Source organism: Ciconia boyciana, chromosome 9, assembly GCF_034638445.1.
Source record: "Ciconia boyciana chromosome 9, ASM3463844v1, whole genome shotgun sequence".
In the NCBI taxonomy this organism is placed as follows: domain Eukaryota; kingdom Metazoa; phylum Chordata; class Aves; order Ciconiiformes; family Ciconiidae; genus Ciconia; species Ciconia boyciana.
This window is the reverse complement of record NC_132942.1, coordinates 46,693,767-46,712,408: the sequence shown is the minus strand read 5'-3', so window position 1 is coordinate 46,712,408 and position 18,642 is coordinate 46,693,767. Positions and strand designations below refer to the sequence as shown.

Below are 18,642 nucleotides of genomic sequence, written 5' to 3'. Positions count from 1 at the left end.
AGAGAAATGCTGCAACAAAACACTGGCCTGTGAAATCTAAATAATTAACAATAATACTGAACGGAACAGAAATTGAAAGAAAGGCTCCTCCCCTCCTGCCTATATCATCTTTCCCATTGCTGACCAATTCTGTGTCTGGAGCTGCCTTGCTGGGCAGCTAACCTCCCTTACTGCTTGCTGTTGCACAATTCATCCTGCAACTCTCTTCCTAACTGCTGCTGGATGGTCTCCTACCCCAAAGGGACACACAGGATCTGGAATGCTGATGCCTATCCCAGTGAAGGTGACTACAGAGCTGCTTCTGGGCTGGAAAGCTCTCCCGCTTCTCTAGGCTGCTACTCTTCGTGGTCTCAGAGCTGACTGTTAACTGGGGATGGCTCATTGGTTCATCCCACAGGTCCACTCTTTAGCTAGCAGCTACTTTCTCTTGCTAACCAACATAACTGCTCAGTGTCTGTCTGTAAGGTTACTTTCCCTACTTTCCTCAGCAGAATCCACACATAACAAACCCCTCATTAATTCTCTGGTACAAAAAACCCCCAACCAACCCAGCTGCTGTGAATTTGTCAGAAGAGCCTTCATCCTACTATTGGAGATAGATGGCTGTTCAGTTAAGGTGAATCCTTCTCCATCACCCTCCAAACACACACAATAGGCAGAGGCTGGACACTCGTTCTTGCCTATACACCTTCAAACATGAACACAGTCACTATATCCCCTAATTTTAAAATTCAGCAGCATATGTTTCTCCTTTTAAGAAGATACTGCAACTTTTTAATAACATGCAAACGAGGTCTAGTCCTCCAGGTAGACATGGTCACTCTTCTATAGTGGGCACCAAATGCCCTTTGGGCAAGTTTAATATGAGCACTCCTCACCAGAGCTACACTGGCATGAGGAGGGCAGCTGACGACAAAGTGAACAGGACCTTGGGGCAAGGGGCTGCAGCCAGGGCAGACAGGGAAGAGGAGCACCGGGAGGAGGAGCAGTGAACCAGGGATGGGAGGGTGTGTGTAGGGAGGTGGTGTTGGTGGAGAGGGAACACAGCTTCCCATGGCCCTGAATGCCCTGAACCTGCCTGGAGCCTGCTCAGATTTCCTCCAGTGCCCAGCCTTGCCTTGATCACCTTCTCCCAAGGATGCACATCCTCAGAATCGAGCCTCATCCCTTGTTGATGCTTGTGATCCTGCCTTAGGACAGCTGCCTTGCTGTCTGCAGGGTAGTGGAAACATTCCAGCTCTGGAGCAATATCTGAATGCACTGTTAAATAGATGCATGTTAAAGGGACTCTGCAATTTACACATGAAAGAGGATGTTCAGAAGGAAGTATTTGTAGGCATTTCACTCCCGAAGTCTGGTAACAAGCTTTTCTCCTTGTCTTATGGAACACTGTTAAAAACAGGTAAAAATAATTCTGTTGTTCAGGTTTGAGCTACATATTCCCATTGGAGGTGGGAGAATGGCATCTCCAATGGAGACGGTGGAGAATGGCATAGTCTATTAAACATAATTTTGTTGTGCTCTAAGACAGGAAATATTCTCACCAAATAATTCACTAGGATAACTTCCTGTTCTCCTCTCAGCTTCTTCAGTCCGCTGCCATAAACCTATCTTCCCAGTCCCAGTATTTATACCATTGGAATCTGTGTCCTTACCTTGTCTTTACAGTCTCAACCTTAGCATGAATTCTTCTCAGTTACATATGTGGACTGTGAGAATTCCCAGGGGAACAACTATTCTTGGTTTTGAAAGCTAGAAGACAGAATTATTTCAGCTGAAAAATAAATAAATTCACATAGTCCCAGAAATGGATCCCCATATGCAAACCCAGGAGTTTTTATTTTCAACTATAGCTGGTTTATTCCCTTTTCCCATTATATACTAAGTGAACACAAACATTTCCCCAACATTGCCACCAAGGCTGGATGCCCAGGCACAGGAATGGAGCAAAAGAAAAACCGGGCTTGAAAACTCAACCATTCCGAAAACGGATCTTTCCAGAAACCAGTGTCTGGTCATCCTGGCGTCTCTTCTGGCATTACATATCCTGGGTGGCAGCACAACAAATAATGTTCTCTTTATTCAGCTTCCATTTATAATTCCTCTTCCTTTGCAGTGCAATTGCTCCATGTGGTTTCACTAGTATGTAGCTGTGCTCTGTGAGGGGTTTGAGCTCTGCTATCTGGTCCCACTCCTTTGGCATTCTGTTTGCTCCAACCTACACATACCTCCTCTTTCGCATAAACCATGGACTTAATTTGGAAAACAGACTTGCATTACTTCAGCCTGCATTGTGGCTGAGCCGCCGGGGGCCTTGGAGAGTGACCCTGTGCTGCTGAGAAAGCTCTCATCAGTGCAGTCCGGGTTCCTGCATTACTTGTCCTTACATAGCACATCCGTGCACGCACTCTTACACACATACACATGCACCTCTGTCCTCTTTTGCTCTTGTAAACAGTTCTCCACTCTGCAGCTTTCAGAGAGTAAGTGCAGAGAGCAGCTTTTCTGCCTTCAGAATTTGTTATTCAGAGGAGTTCCGGGCAAACAAAAGGTCCAGCGACATATTTTTTTGCTCTTCTTCGGACTGAAGGAGCCGGTAGCCCAGCAAGTCCATCGCATCCTTGCACACATTTTGCACTTTTTCTATTTTCTGGAAGGGAAGGGTGTTCCTCCAGGCCTGGGATACTCTCAGCGCATCTCTGGACCCAATATCAAAGGCCTGTGTTCCCTGTCCCTTCCCGTGGGTGATGTTGTGCACCCACTTCTGAAGTTCTGGTGTGAAATGGAGTTCTGCAAACCTGTACATCTGAGCAGCCCGTGCTAGTGGGTCTCTGACAATGTCTTCATAGCGAACGAGCAGGTAGCGGTCTTTCAGGAAGCTGGGAATGGCCTGCCTGCCTGCCTTGTAAATCTCAACGTGGCTTTTGCAGATTACTTGCATTGTGTTGTAGGGCCCCATTTCTCCCTTTGTCCTCTGGGACCCCACAACAATGTTACTGTCACGTTTCAGGTCTGCCACTGTATTCTCTCGGGACCTGAACACAGCCCGAGGATCACGTACCAAGTGAATGATTTTAAGGTTCAGGGATGGATCAGTGAGAAGGGGGTAGAGAACTTTCAGGTCAAAGAACCGAACCTCCTTGACGGCAACATGGCTGTAGGTTTTACAGGCTTCCTCCACCTTGCTGAATGGGTACTTGCCACAGATTGTTCTGCAATTGCCTGCAGTGATTATGTCACTGCGATTGAATGAGTCACAGGCAGGGGGGGAGCACAAGGCTCGGCTTGTTTCCCACTGAAATAAATCAGACTTTTTCTTCTGGCTAGACATGTAAGCATCAAACACAGACATGTCACACAGAAAGACCGACCTGACTAGGTCCCGCACTGCCATGTGTAAGACCTTGGCACTGTTCTGGTACATCGCAACCCACACGTGCCATGCGGGCTCCATCAGGTAGAAGACGCTGGGGTGCTGGCTGAAGATTTGTCCAGTGAAGGAAGATCCCGACCGCCAGGAGGAGAGAATGAGGATGTGGACTGGAGAAGGTTTTTCTTCCATAGGTGCATTGTTGCTGCAGGGTAGGAAGTAGAAGTGGATCAGAAGGAAGGACAGAATTGCCAGAATCAGGAGCACCTGCATGCTTCTAGACTTCATCATGGTTGCAAGGGACCTGCAGAGACAGAGGAAGTTCAGCATCACAGGATTATGAAGGAAGCAGGATGTGGTGCATCAGGCTCCTGCCAATCCCTCTGCAGACTCAGGGTTTTGGAAAGCTGCCACACTATCAGTGATACTGTGACAACCACAGCACAAGGTGTCTTTGGAAAGGACATAAATACTGCAGGGTTGAAGGTCTTCTGTAAACAGAAACACTGTTTGCCAGTAAGCCATTCTAATGCAGTCTTAGAAGATCACTGAAAAGCTTGTCTGCACTTTTATCAAAGTTTAAGAGTTAGTTCAGTGTATTGAAATAAGTCAGTACACACAAATGTGTACTTAGTGTACATGATCCCTGTAGACATGATCCCAACAATTTTTATGGAGGAAAGAAGGAACAAACAGCTTTTGTGGAGAATTCAACAGTTCCACATTGTTACTTTTAAGGTCCTGCTCTGACCACCATTTACAATTATTTTTATGCCAGAATGCTGTAACAATACAATGTAGGTTTCCATTTCTTTTGCTTATATTCTTTTTGGAATTTCAGGAAACATTTATTGTCATCACAGGCAAAAACTCACATACCAAAGTGTCATGGTTTAACCCCAGCCAGAAACTAAGCACCACACAGCCGCCTGCTCGCTCCCCCCAACAGGATGAGGGAGAGAATCGGAACAGTAAAAGTGAGAAAACTCGTGGGCTGAGATAAAGACAGTTTAACAGGTAAAGCAAAAGCCGCGCACGCAAGCAAAGCAAAGCAAGGAATTCATTCACTGCTTCCCACGGGCAGGCAGGTGTTCAGCCATCTCCAGGAAAGCAGGGCTCCATCACGCGTAACGGTTACTTGGGAGGACAAATACCACCACCCTGAACATCCCCCCTTCCTTCTTCTTCCCCAGCTTTGCATGCTGAGCATGACGCCATCTGGTGTGGGATAGCCCTTTGGGCAGTTGGGGTCAGCTGTCCCAGCCGCGTCCCCTCCCAGCTCCTTGTGCCCCCCAGCCCCCTCGCTGGTGGGGTGGGGTGAGAGGCAGAACAGGCCCTGACTCTGTGCAAGCACTGCTCAGCAGCGACGAAAACATCCCTGTTATCAACACTGTTTTCAGCACAAATCCAAAACATAGCCCCATACCAGCTACTATGAAGAACATTAACTCTATCCCAGCCAAAAGCAGCACACGAAGGAAGTCATTTGGCACTGTAATAAATCCAAGCACAACAATATCTCCTCAACAATCAGAGCATCATAGGCAATTTTGCTAGAAAGTCCCACAAGGGTTTATCGCATCCATCTTTGTGTAGGCAGGCTCACCTACAACTAACCCCTTTCTTAGCCTAACTCCTTTTTAAAGACTGTTTCCTGCTACCCCTCCCTCCAACCCCACTCATCCCATAGGTTTTTTATGAGAAGAGGTACAACACAACGTGTTAGTCCAACTCAAAGGTCTGCCCAAAGCTGGCTCCTTGTTTCTCACACTAAATCTCTATTCTGCCTGTTGAGGATTACTTCATTATTGGAAAATGTCCATTGTGCTGCCTGGGGACAATTCGTAGCCTGCGTACCGGCTGGCACAGGCATCTGCAGGAAGTACACCATCAGGGATGGGATCCGAAGCAGAAAGGATCCACTTAACTTTTTAAAAGTACATTAAAGCATGCCTGCCAACTGCTCCTCTCCCGTGCGCTCTCCTCCCCTCCCCCAGCCGTGCCTGACTGTGCCTTGAATATAGGTGGGTGCACGCAGCGCTGGCCGCCCCTGGGGACAGGCTCCTCAGGTAGCAGAGACGTCCACGCAGTATGGCGTGCTCCCCTGTCACCACGTGCCAGGCTGGCAGTTTAGCTGTGCTGCAGTGGAGACAGGCCTCTCTGGCCAGTGGAACTGCTTTACATTTCCCAAGGTGAAGTAAAATTAAAAACCCTTACTGGTTCTCAGTCATGGTCAGTCCTTCCAGGTGCTTCCACAGCCAGACAGGATAGAGAGAGCAGGGCCTTCAGGGCTGCAGGGCAAGCTGGAAGTCCGCTTGGACAGAGCAGCACTGGAGCCCTGGTCCTTACAGCTTTGTACACTGCTGTTGTGAGGCCAACGACTGCACTGAATTCAGGCAGCCGTGCCCACGCAGATCAGCTGCCTCCCTACCAAAGCAGCAGAGGTACAATGTGTGCCCCAACTGGCCACAATGCAGACACTGCTTCCCTGCTATGTGCTTACCATGTTACCTTCTGGGTCCATGGTAATGCGTGAATGTTCCCCGTCAAAATTTCCCTAACCCCCTCCTTATGCCCTGCCTCAATTTCCCTCTGCAGCAAAGCTTTCAGACTAATTTGCATGGAGATGCCTCCTCCCATGATTTCAGTTCCTGTAGCACTGATGTTTAGATTTCCAGGTACAGTCACTGCTGCTAACCAAGTAGGAACAGTACTCATCTTTCCCTCCAGCATATATGCATAAACTGGCTTGTTTATCTAATATACTTGCTGTGCATTCATTTTGAGCTTAGGCTTTACAAGGCAGCAATTATAATTTCTCAGAGCCAGGACAATACCTAGCCCAATGGGTAAGCCTGGTTGTTGCCAGTAAGTGCTACCACAGTATGGATTTTATTTTAGTAATGTCTTGCAAGGATGGGGCTGTGCATTTAGTGAGGGAGCACATGCTTCTGGTCTCCTGGACAAGAAGCCCACTGATTTTTTTGGTTATACAAATGGACTGTAGTGTTCAGGTCTGACAAGAAGCTGATTCAGGTCGACATTTGGAACAAGCCTAGGAAGAGCTGCAAACAAAGACTGTTATAAAAATAAGTAATGTATCAGCTTCCTCCTTGCAAATGAATACAGCAGTGTTTACCAAAAGTCCTGGCTTCCAAATGAACTTTGATAATATCACTTCCATCTGGCACCCTTAATATCATCATTCTAACCCCCGACAGAGTTCCTGGACTATAGCCATAAGCTCTTAATTGAGAAAAACTCTGTTGAGCAGATGTGAACACTGGCATTAAGATGCCCAGGCAGATTTAAAACCACAGAAAACATTATTTCTCTGGAAACCTGAGTGCAAATAATCTGAGTGTGAGTAAAAGAGAATGGATTCAGTTTTTTGGGGAAGCAAGGGTGTGCTTTTATTTTGAATTAAACCAGGGTGGGACAGCTGGATGTTTTAGACATTTCAGAGAGTATGCAGACCATCACCGTGACTGCTCTTGCTGTTTGCCTGAGAAATGGCCTCATGTGAGGCCACAGCCTCAACAGCTTCTTCACTCTTATACAAGAAGTAGTGATGATTGTTGCCCTGACCAGTCTGTCCCACAGGGAGGGGAGAAGGACTGAAATGAGTTGCGTGTGCCTGGTGAAGTGGAACAGAGGAGCAGCAAAGAGCGGTAGAGGTTCTATCAGACATTTCCTAATATGAAAGAAATACTAATTACATAACCTTATTTTTCACCACTGTATCTCTCGATCATGGCAGCTGGGATGTTTCTAAACTAAGGTCTTAAGCTTAACCACATTTTCCCTGCAACAAACATCGAGAGTCACAAGTGATTCAGTTCATTTCATATTGCAAAAGTGAAATATGAAGCCCTCGCGGAACTGCAGAGTAAAGATCAGCCCAGAATGATTGAGACAATCTCAGCTGCAGAACAAAAAAAGGCACACTTACTGTCTGCTGGCAGAGAGATGAGCCAGGATTTGGCTGAGAGCAGAAAGAACAGGAAGAATCTTAAGGCACTAAGGATGAAGAACAGAAACTACTGAAAAATACAACAATCCAGTGTCACCACGTTAGCGTCTCCCACAGCACACGTACAAGAATGCAAAGAAGTGGGATCTGCCTGCCTGAGCAGCTAGAGTCTCCAAAAAAATTAACAGAGTTAATTTAAGCTTTTGCAGAAACACACAGGGGCCTTGGAAAACCTTGATCCTGGCAAAGGAAGAGCATTACAGAAAGCAGCAAGCAGCCCCAGGGAGACATGCCCACCAAACACACTCTGAGCATGGGCGGCATGTCCCCAGAGTACAGGGTTGTTGAACCTGTGCATGTCTGGGGGGGGGTGATAGTATGGCCCAAAATACTTTGCGCTGTGCAGACTGTGGCTGAGTGCTTTGCAGGTCTGGGGGAGCTCTCCAGACCCGTACAGATCCCTCACTGCTGTAGCCGCAGTAGTGTAGCAAAGAGGATCTGGTGCCAGGGAAGCCCCAGACACTGGTCTTTGATGGCACTGATGGTTGCTCATAGTTTTATCAAATCCTTCTTCAACTTGGCCTGATCAGCTTCTGCAGAATTAGAAGTAGCATCTGCCCATTCAGAGGGGAACAGATGGCATGACTGTCACTACTGGGAAATGCTGAGAAGGGGAACTGAGAAGACAGTCTGGAGAAGCAGGAACTACCCTCTAAGCCAGACCAACAGCTTCTGTCTGCAAGAGGAATCATGTAGCAATTTACTGGCATCCATATGTTTACAGTGTTTTACAAAAATTATCTCCCAGTTCAGGCTGCTGAGCATGAGCAGTGAATAGAGTTCTGGGCACCAGAGCGTCCACACCAGATACCCAGAAATGGTCGAAAATCTCACCTTAACAAGTCCTGTTGAAGTACCGCCAGACCCAGTTGAAGCAAAGTTGCCCTCACACACGTGCCCTGCTGTGATACACGCTCCTCCAGGCAGCCACACAAACAGCTGTGCATTCATGTACTGGCACTCCACCTTCATGCCAGGCTCTCATATACACGTGTACTCAGCTCTTACCTATACCTCCGCCTGCTTCCTCCTGTCCCCTTCATTTGTGTATGTCCCAGCTCTAAGACTGACCTACTCTACAGTACCCGCCTACTTTGACCAGCCTTAAACTGGAAAACTCCACCCTGCACTAAACAGCAAAGCATGGGAATGGCAGTTTCTTGCAGGGGCACAAATGACCAAACACTGCTAGTAAAGGAGAAGGGCCAGGAAGTTCATGAACGAGACTGAGAGGTACTTTTATGTTAAGTCCCATTACAAGCCCCAAAAGAGACTGCTCTCCGTAAAAGGAAGAACAGGGATGTCTGTGGAGTGTCAGAGCAAAGGACAAACAGGAACTCTTGTTGCGAGGAGGACCAGCTTGCCCACCAGGAGTGCAGAGATAGGGCATACTGGCCTGCCATTGCTCTAGCTGCTTGCTATGTTGTCAGCAGATGCAGATTCACATAAAGTCTTTTTGACTCTTCTGCCTGTGCCTTGCTTGAGTGAAACATTTGGGGGCTGGGAAAGAAAACTGTGTGAAAGGAGAAGCTGTGAAAGGAGCACCTGGACTTGGCCTGTTAATGATTCACAAGGGTGCTGGAGCTGCAATGGGGCCATGCCAGGTAAGGTAGTGAAGCAGGGCAGCGCTGGCTGGGCTGAAAAGAAACACATGGTATTCTGCAACCATGCAGAGACAATCGCTTTGGGTCATTCCTATTCCAGGTCTCATCGTTTCTGTCCCACTGTCTGGAGAGGCGTAGACCTTCTCTTGATGGTGTCCCCTGTCCCCAAGGATCTCACTGAGCTGCTCTGAGAGCAAGTGGAGTATAGGAGATAGCAGAAGCAAAAAATCTGGGCAAGGCTGGTCCTTCCAGCAGGAGGGACAACCTGAATGGGGCAGGTCATGTTCCCTTTCACTTGCTACATTGCAAACACAGATGGTCAAGCCCTGGTAGCTCTGGGCTGGGAAACAAGGTGAGAAGCTGGCAGTGATCCAGGTAGGGCCCTGCAGAGAGAACCATGCAATGTTCTGTGCAACCTGGATTTCAGCTACGTGTTCCTATGCCCTCCACTGATACCATTTGTAGGAAGGATTTACCTGTATGTCATTAAGTGTTTCAAAGCTGGTTTGTAAAGGTCACACCACTTGAGTGGCTCTTCCTGATATCTTATTCCTCCCTGACCAACAGCTGCATGAACAGAGATGTATCAAAACTCCTGTTCCACCTGTATGTAGTTTGCCCAAGACATGCCGGTCCTTTGGCACAGATATTCAGGCTTCATGACAGCACTGAACACTGCTGTACAGTCCTCTAGTCACAGGACTGAGCAGATTTTTTCAGTTGCACAGATCCCAAGTTCTAACTACTTGGCTGAGCTTTCCAGAAGGCAGTCTCTGTGGCATAAGCAGTTGCACAGAGGAGGAGAAGGCACTCTTCCTTGGAGACGAGGCCTGGGAGGGCACACTGTTCTGACACACTGCATTTCCTGAGACCTGCACATTGTGGAAATTGAAGGAAAGTGAAGGAGGAGTCCTCTGGCTCCTGAACAAGGGGCATCATTCTCCCTGTACGTCTGACTCATAAGCTTTATGAAGCAAAGCAGAAGCATATGGCAGTCAGCTTTTGCTTAATGGCAGTCAGCGCCATATCACCTGGCCTTGTACACCTTGCTTCCACCTCACACGATGGCTGATCACGTTTCTGCTTTCTACCCTCCTTCCATGATTAAAGGTGTTTTCTGGGGACTTGGAGACTAGTGAGCCCTGTGAACTGCCCATGCAGCCAGACTTTCCATTTCTTAGACCCTGAAGAAGCAAGCAATGTGTGCTGTGCTCCCCAGCACACATACACAGAGCACACCTGACCCAGTGCAGCAGCAGCAGGAGTAGGCCAAGGAGTAATGTCAGAGGTATGGACCTGAGGTAACTCCTCAGTGCTGACACTGGAGAAGACTGCCTCCCTGAGGGCATGTCTTCGATAGTCTGTGGAGAGAAACAGGCATACCTAGAGCAGTGGAACGAGCTCAGCTGAAAATTTAACCAGCCCCGTGCCCTGTCTTCTGCCATCATCAAGAGCAGCTGTCCAGGGAAGAGAACAAGAAGAACGTTTCCTCCCTAGGTGGAGGAAACACTCCTCCTCTCCTGGCCTGCAGCGGGCTCTGGAGTACATGATTCACCTCTCTGAATGTACGTGTCCAAAATAAGCTAGTGAGTGATGCCTTAGAAGTTCCTGTTTCTTTCTGTTGGCTGCAACAAGACTGGGGGGTGATGTTTGTGAGTAGACATCTGTTCTGAAGCTGTCTAAAATCAGCTGAGATCAAGCTTGTCTTTGCATTTACAGCACCCAGAATTTTTTTACTCACTTGTCAAATCATGTTTTGCACTCACAGATACTTTTGGCATCAAGAGTATTACCTGTCAATGAGAATATGTTTGGCTGCATATTGTGAGAACTACTTCCCTCTGTTTTGAACCTGGCATATAAAAACTGTATTTGGTAATACCATCATTTTTTTTATCAAGAAGGACAATGAGTAACTTCTTCCTCTTCACAGTCTTTAAGCTACACAGGATTTTAGCATCTGCTCTTTTATGCCCCATAGAACACAACTCATCTTATCCCAGGCTGGTATCTAAACCAGCTCATGGGAATCATGCTGTGGAAGTCTCTGTCTCTTCCCACTGATTGCAAAAAGGAGCCCCGCACAACCAAGTCAGAGGAGGAATATGAAACCTGGAGCCATCTGTCACATGCAAGATAGATCGCTACCCTGTGCAACATACCAGGGGACTCAGACTGCTGAGAGGCCTTCATACGTTCTGCATCCTTCTCCCCTCTTCTTCAATACATCAACTCGTCTGTCTCATGAGCCCTGCCCTTGGAAGCACTCTCCTTTGGAGACAGCAATGTTTATTCACTGACAGGACTGCAGGCAGAGATGAGAGGGGCATTGTCTTCTAAAATTTGAAGGGAAGTTTGCTATCTTGCAACGTCCTGTCTGGCTCAGATCGCAACTTTGGCCATAGAAAAACAAACACAAGGACTGATACGCTGCCACTTTTTCTTGCCTTCCTGGCAGAAAGGCAGATTTAGGAGACTACAAGTCTCTCTCATGTGTTTGTTAATATTTATTTAGAGGGATCAGTTAGTTCCCGGTGTCACAATACACCTGAGAGAGGTGTGTGACGGGATGGCTCACATTTCCTGCATCCCAAAGGTATGACATCAGGGAGCTGCCATAAGAGCCAATGCGGTGACTAGGCACTGGTGAACGCTTGCCACAAAAAGAGATCTCCCTTTCAAAGCAGAGGGAGTTTAGGTGTTTTCTAGCTGGCACCACTAAAACTGTAGAGGAAAGATGGAAGCTTATGGCTCTGCAAGACTGAGTGTGACAGAAAGCTACAGTGTGGCTACTCACACAAGGGCCACGCACGGTCTCCTGTACTGATCACTGGATTTTGAGTACTGCTGGATTTTTGTGTTTTGAAATGCCCAGGGAAAACCCTGCTCCTTGCAGAAAAGAAACTTGACAGTAATCTTCAAAAAAAAAAAAAAAGAAGTCTGTATGTCACTTGCTCACCACTTTCATAGGGATGAAGGCAACAGAGCAGAACTCTGGCTTTCGGAAAGAGCTTTTTTGGCAGGGGTGCTGTGTACAGTCACTCTGGTTGCTTTAGAAATCGTCGCTCGTAGAGGACAGAAAGGAAATGCAGCAGTCAGGCAAGCACCAGAATGCACAGGAGCAGAGGTACAGTGTCTATGCTAATTTCCAGTCAGAGCAAGTTCCTCCTGAGCCAGAGCAGATCTTGCCCCATGCGGCTTCCAGAACAAGGGAAGATGAGCCAAATGACTGACATGGTGTCCTATATGAGACATCTCTCCAAGGGCAGGCTGGTGTGCTCCTGCACTCACGTTGCTGTGGCCTTTCCCTTGTGTTTGAGGTAAGTTTTAAAGTTATGTTTTGATTTAGAAGCAGTTTGAGATAAATAGACTTGTCTGAATTGGCACAGGAGGACCCAAAGTTGCAGCAGGCGAGAGTAAGGACGGTGGCCGACTCCCTCCCTCCCCACCCTGCTTGCAGTTGCAGTATCTCTGTAAACAGTTCTTTTGTAAAAGAGCTAAGTTACCCTTACCAGCAAGGAACTTTTCTGTTGTCATTCAGCAAATGCTCTATGAAGCCTACCGGAGCAGAGAGATTGGTAAGACCAACAGCAAAGAAGAGAGTGCGATGAACGCGTAAAGCCAATAGCTAGAAACTGCAAATTTGCAAAACGTGTTACAGATAAACTGGGTAACTGAATCTCCATGTGAGAACCTTTACATGTATGGAAACAAAACCCGAGGTTATGCATAGCAATAGGTTAAAAATATTCTTCAGACAAAGAAACTGTTGTTTCCACTTTCACTGTGGGAAAGGGGGCGAGGAGAAACAGTGGAGCCTAGAATATCAAAGCAAACGAACACGTTTGTTTCCTGAGTGTCCCTGCACAAAATGAAGTGGCAGAAAGATAAAAATATAGTCGTTTTCACAAAAAACAACAAGCAGCAGAAGTGGTAATTAATGCCTCTGTCAAAGACAGCATTTATACATCACTCTGGAGATGGTACAGCTTTCCAAGTTAAGGAGATCTTTGTGCACATACTGTTTAATGCCTTTGTCAATGACATGGGCAACAGGACAGAGTGCACTCTCGACAAGTTGGCCGACAACAGGCGGTTGCCTTCCCCTCTCTTAGGGGAGACCGCATCTGGAATACTAGGTGCAGTAAAAGACAGACTTTGGTTTAGTGGAGTGAGCCCAGAAGAGGCCACAAAACTGGTCGGGGTAGGCATACAAGATGCACAAGGAGAGGCTGAGAAGGTGGGATCTGTTTAGCTGGGAGAAGAGAAGACAACAGGAAGGCCTTACTGCTGTTTGACACGACCTAACAGGAGGGCGCAGAGAGGCTGGAGCCACACGCTTCTCAGAGGTGCACAGGCACAGGATGAGAGACTCAATATAAGAAGAAAATTTGTCCCAGTGAGGGGGGTCAAACCCTGGAAGGGGAGACCAGACAGGCTGTAGGATCTCCATTCTTGGAGCTACTAAAACTCAGCCAGACAAGGCCCCTGCTCTACTCGACCCTGTTGTATATAGGGGGTTGGACCATAAAGCTCCAGAGGTCCCTTGCAACCAAAATTACTCCACAACTTTGTGATTTCAGATGGCAGTAGCAAGACTTGAGTGAAATGGATCTTGCCTTAGAGAGATGCATCCAAAGAGAAGGACAGCTTGGGAAAGGAACAAAACACCGCAAAAACCTGTACGCAGACTTGAGGACTCCGGTGTGCAGTGAAGACAAATGAGCTATAAACGTGGCCATCAGGGACTAGAGAGTGATATGTGGTGGGCAGCAGGGAAGTCACAATGAAACATGCTCAACCTCCAGGCAACAGAGCATAGTTTTTAACTGAACCATTTTGCCCTAGTTCTGTAGAAACAAAAGAAAGAAAGCAGAACCAATGTGTGTTGCTATTGAGGGTGTAGCAGTTTGGACCAGCAGAAGACGTTTAGGTAGATCACAAACCATCGGCAAGTACCATGAAATCACCATTGCTGAGCACAAACAACTGTTCCCCTTGTTCCAGACTACAGAGTTGAACACGAAGACACATTATAGTCATTAAAGTTACAAGCCTTATCCACATGCTAGTATTTGTGCTCCTCACTTCACCTGACCTTTGTTTCTCTCTCCATAATTTAAACTGATCCAGTTTGTGTTCACACGATTGGAGGTTATTCTCCGTGACTCTCTTCTGCAAGATGATGACTGCTGGCCAAAACAATTTTAAAGTAGTGTCACTTCTTATTACCTCGCTGATGCAGTGAACAAATCTCCCCATCACATCAAGAACAATTGATTCTTATTATGATTAGTAATGTTTGTTTTCCAGTCTCTACCTGAAAAGCTGAAAGTCTTCCATAATCACACAGTCCCTCACTGTATTTATTATTCTAATACCATGGAGATCTGTGCGTGTAATCACACAGGGCCACTAAGACCCCTTCCATCATGCTTTCTTCTAAGTTCTCTACAAAGAGATTTTCAGACAAGCAAGTGTGGTTTTTACCCCCATCATTAGTTACTTGTCACATGACTTTTACTTGTGTTTCTACCCTTTGTGAACAATGCATGTCCTTGAATACCTATGTTCCATTCATGAGGGCTGATCTATGGCAGTCTGTAAGTTTCCCCCACTCTAGGACCAGCGTCAGGAGCTGTAGTTCCTCTGTTTTACTGCCGATTCCTTGCACTAGGAAACAAACATCTTGGCCATATCTGCCTGACGTTATTCCATTCCCTGGCTGGTCTCCAATATCACCTGCCTTTCCATTACTTGAGTTAACATTATTTTCTCCTTACTACCAACCCGTGTACTAACTGATTTTATTTTTGCTTATCTGCCTTTTCATTTTCTTATGGAGTGACATAAAAAGGTATTCTACCGTGGCTGGACAAGCAAGACAGCTCTGCCCTGGAGCTGTCTGTTCAATAGCGGGAAGTAGGGATCCGTAACCCGGGAAGAACCTTACTGGACCATGTTCCCATGTCTTCTAAAATAATGCAATGGCAACGCTCATTTATTGGCTTCATTGTACTATAGCACTGTAATATCTCAAGTGGTGGGGGAATGGGAAAATGGGAAAACAGGAGAGAAAGACAGACACTTAGGTAAATTAGGCTCTAAGAATGAGGTCACATAATACTTTACCAACACATCACAGAAAAGAGAAAAATAGTAAGGAAAAAATTGTATTTATTCAGCTTTTGAATTCATGTCACTGGTCAGCTTCTGCCTTCTTTACGTACGTAGGCAGTCTAAAACCAGAAGTCAGCACGTGCACTGAAGCTTGGAGTAGAACAGCTAGTCTAGAGTTGAGAGGAACAACAGCAATAAGCAGAGCTGAAGCATGCATAGTCCACACAATGCGCTAGAGTGCAGAAGACCCTATGCTAGCACCAACTACTTCTGTCAGGCATCCAGGAAATAAATCATTCAGACCTATTGACAGCACCTGTTTGCTCTGGCAAGGCTCCAGGGAACCCTGACTCAAGTCCAATAAGCTAGCGGAAGGCAGCACATGACAAAGCAAAAGGCTGGTGTAGGCCTGGGCTCCCAGCACTGTGAGAGAGCCCATGCCAGACAGCCAAACCGTGAGGAAGATCCAGGGCTTCTGCCCCTCAGGCAGCACATGACAAAGCAAAAGGCTGGTGTAGGCCTGGGCTCCCAGCACTGTGAGAGAGCCCATGCCAGACAGCCAAACCGTGAGGAAGATCCAGGGCTTCTGCCCCTCAGGCAGCTTCCCCAGTGCTGGGATCCCAGGCTGAAGGCCAATATAGAAGATATAACCCCAACCTTGTTCTGACTAGTTGTTAAGCTTAGCTAGCCAGCTTTTAGGCGCCTTCCAGCTACTGGAACCCTGCTGAGGCTGTGTCTTTCTTTCGTGGCTGTCCTGTCAATAGCAAGACTTGGCCCATGCTGAGCCTTCCTTCTCCTCCAGAGCGCCTCTACCCTCTCACGGTGTGGCTTGCAAAATCCCTCCCAGTCACCTCAAGAAGGTATTGTCTCCCAGCCCACTGCTGCCACCTCCTCTTACATCCACAGTCTCTCCCTGGCCACTTCTCCTCCCTGTGGAAACCTGTCTGTGCCTCCCTTTGCCATGCACCAAGTATTTCCTGCCTCCAGCCCTCATGGGTAACGCCACCACAGCAGGTCAGCTCATCTGGCCTCTGACAGGCCTGCACAGCCTGGGAAAATGAGGTTATGTGCCAGCCCTCAAGTACAAAGAAGCTTTGCACGGACACCTTCCCCTGAGGTCCTCCTCCCACTCCCACTCCCACTCCCAAGCGATGCTCCAGCCTCACCTGAGCTCCCTGGCAGGCTGGGCCCTGGCTCGCCAGGGCCTCCCCGATCGTCCCCCAAACGCCTCCCTGCAGCCGTCCTGGGTCCAGCTCAGGGCAGACCACATCTTCCCACTGCAGGTGTACAGGGTGGCTACATGTTGGGGTGGGGGGGAGCAGGCCAGTCCAGACAGGCTCTCATGGCCAAGGGCCATGGCCCCATGGCAGGAAGACACTCGGGGACTGGTCCAGGCTGCAGCCCCACTGGGGGCAGTCAGGGCTGCTGGAAGAGAGCGTGGGCGAGGCCAGGGCCAGGGGCTGGGCTGCACCCAGGTTCCTGAGGCACCTGGGGAGCTGATGGCCTCACTGCTGGCAGGTGTGATCGGGCCCAATCTGCCCGCAGCGCCAGTTTGCCCTGCTGGGTTGGGCCCTGCTGCCAGCCCCTTGGGAAGCCGAGGACTCGAACACTGCACCTGCATCTGCCCATGAGCTGAGAAGTTCCTTCCTTTCCCAAGGAAAGCGCTAGGCACGAGGTTGCCTCACTGCCTAGGTCCCCATGTCTGGGGTAGGTCACCCTCCTCCTAAGCGTGGCCAGTCCAGACAGCACGGAGAAGAGCAGAAGCACGCTGCAAGCCAGCTCCAAGGTATACAGCTGGTGCTCCCCAGCTAAGACAGGGAGGATGGCTGTGGATCAGCCATAGAGGCACTGAGGGAGTTCTGCCAAAGCACTGCAGACCTTGTCCGAGCATCTTGAGGAAGAGCAGCTCCAGACCTGTGTCTTGGCTTCTTCCTTGGTCTCACTGCTGAAGGGGCTTTCTTTGGCACAAGCACCTCCAAAGACCAGCTTAGGCTAGTTTGTATGGCTGGCAGGGTGCTCTAGGCTACACCCACACTGTGACGCAAAGCGTCTGGGAGTCTAACGCCTGAAAAATGATACTAGCACATTTGTGGTTTAATGCTAGTTTGCTATTGCAGCAGGAAAAACCTAGGTGTGGACAAAAGGCAGTGTTATGTTTGCAAAAGACGGCAACAGAGGATGTGGCTTTGAGAAATCTAAACGTCTGGAGATTTATGAGCTATATATATGCCTATACCTCCGGCTCTCTCAGTGTCCCTGGCCAAATGCTGCTGGGCTAAGAAGAAACAGAACGGTGATAATCATTGCAGAGTATTTGCATGTTAACAGACATCTCTGAGGGGACTCTGAAAGGAAGGGGGTCCCCGAAGGGAGAGCGGTCTGAAAGGAGCAGCTTTCTCTAAAAACAGGAATGGGAATTAAAGCCACAGACCCCAAGATACGTGGGGAAGAGTTCAAGGAGACGGATGCAACTTGACAGCTGTAGCAGATGCAAGACAGCATAACAATGCAGCAATGTCATGCTGTAAAGGTCTCCTGGCCCAACAGACCCCTCACACACCACCCTACTTATTGTTTGTCGGTGTTTTGTCTTAAGCAGCTCGGGTTATTTGTCTCTATTCGGAGGTCTAATGGCGTGAAATCTCTGAAGCCATCTACCATTCACCCATAGCCCCAGCTTCTCTCTCTTTTTGTTCTGGGATGGCTTTCTTTGAAGGGAAAGGATGTAGCAGGGACACTCAGCTGATGTGTCCATCACCTTTGCATACACTGCTATCTCTCTCGTATAGATACCTCCCCTCTAACGGAGCACTGGTACCCAGGCTTTGTCCTCGGCAGGGGAGGCAATGAGATGTCTACAGAACCTGGCAGGAGGTCTGGCAGTGTGTAATCTAGAGCTAGCTCACTTTTCCTGTCATTTGGGAGGCGGGGTCAACCCGTGGATCCCGAGTCTGCAGGAGGACAGGCGAACAGAGCAGTAGGTGATGACACGAGGCACTCCGCAAGTCGCCTCTCTGTCAGTCTGAGAAACGGCTCCCCGAGCCCTTGAGCCGCTCACCAGCACAGGTGGTCCGATGGGCATTATCTCCTCTTGACTGCACAGCCACTCCTCCCGTTGCCACGGAACAAACAGACAGCAGGCAACCGGTTCCTTATTACTTTACGGAGCTGACGCATTCAGCAATCAGTAACCCTGGCACTGCTGGTGTGTCACGTACACCCCGAATAGTACGAGCATTTCATGGGGTGCCACCCCCTTCTTCACCGCTGCAGCAGGAAACACCTGGCTGCCCTGGCCTTGAACGCTTAGGCACCAGCACCTGGCATGGCTGGCTCCGGCCCGGGGGGCAGCACGGGACGCTGCGAGGGCCGACGGGCAGGTGCAGACAGGGCTGTTCTGTGGGGAAGGGCCAGGCCACCTGTGGGGAAGGGCCAGCGAGCCTCCGGCATCAGCGGGGCCGGAGCGGCCAGCGCCGGTCTGTGCCAGGCTTGCGGGGCCCATCCTGCCCTCAGGG

At 48.6% G+C, this 18,642-nt stretch overlaps 1 protein-coding gene across 2 annotated transcripts; it reads right to left on the bottom strand.

Moving 5' to 3' along the window:
* Positions 1-2,521: 2,521 nt before the first annotated feature.
* Positions 2,522-17,038, bottom strand: CHST4 (carbohydrate sulfotransferase 4). 2 transcript variants are annotated; one of them, XM_072872857.1, is made up of 2 exons: positions 17,006-17,038; positions 2,522-3,674 (listed from the first exon to the last, which is right to left on the bottom strand). In XM_072872857.1, the coding sequence occupies exon 2, from the start codon at positions 3,659-3,661 to the stop codon at positions 2,522-2,524; it is 1,140 nt and encodes a 379-aa protein (XP_072728958.1). In that variant the 5' UTR covers positions 3,662-3,674; positions 17,006-17,038. The 2 variants fall into 2 exon arrangements, with proteins under 2 accessions (XP_072728958.1, XP_072728957.1); XM_072872856.1 differs by lacking the exon at positions 17,006-17,038 and adding an exon at positions 8,238-8,350.
* Positions 17,039-18,642: the final 1,604 nt, after the last annotated feature.

What these genes read in the sequence shown, in the direction of transcription:
- CHST4 (XM_072872856.1), bottom strand. Translation starts at nt 8,350, where the DNA reads ATGCACAGCTGTTTGTGTGGCTGCCTGGAGGAGCGTGTATCACAGCAG. An exon ending in CTTCAACAGGACTTGTTAAG is followed by an intron (nt 3,675 to 8,237) that starts GTGAGATTTTCG and finishes CTGTCTCTGCAG; the next exon opens with GTCCCTTGCAACCATGATGA.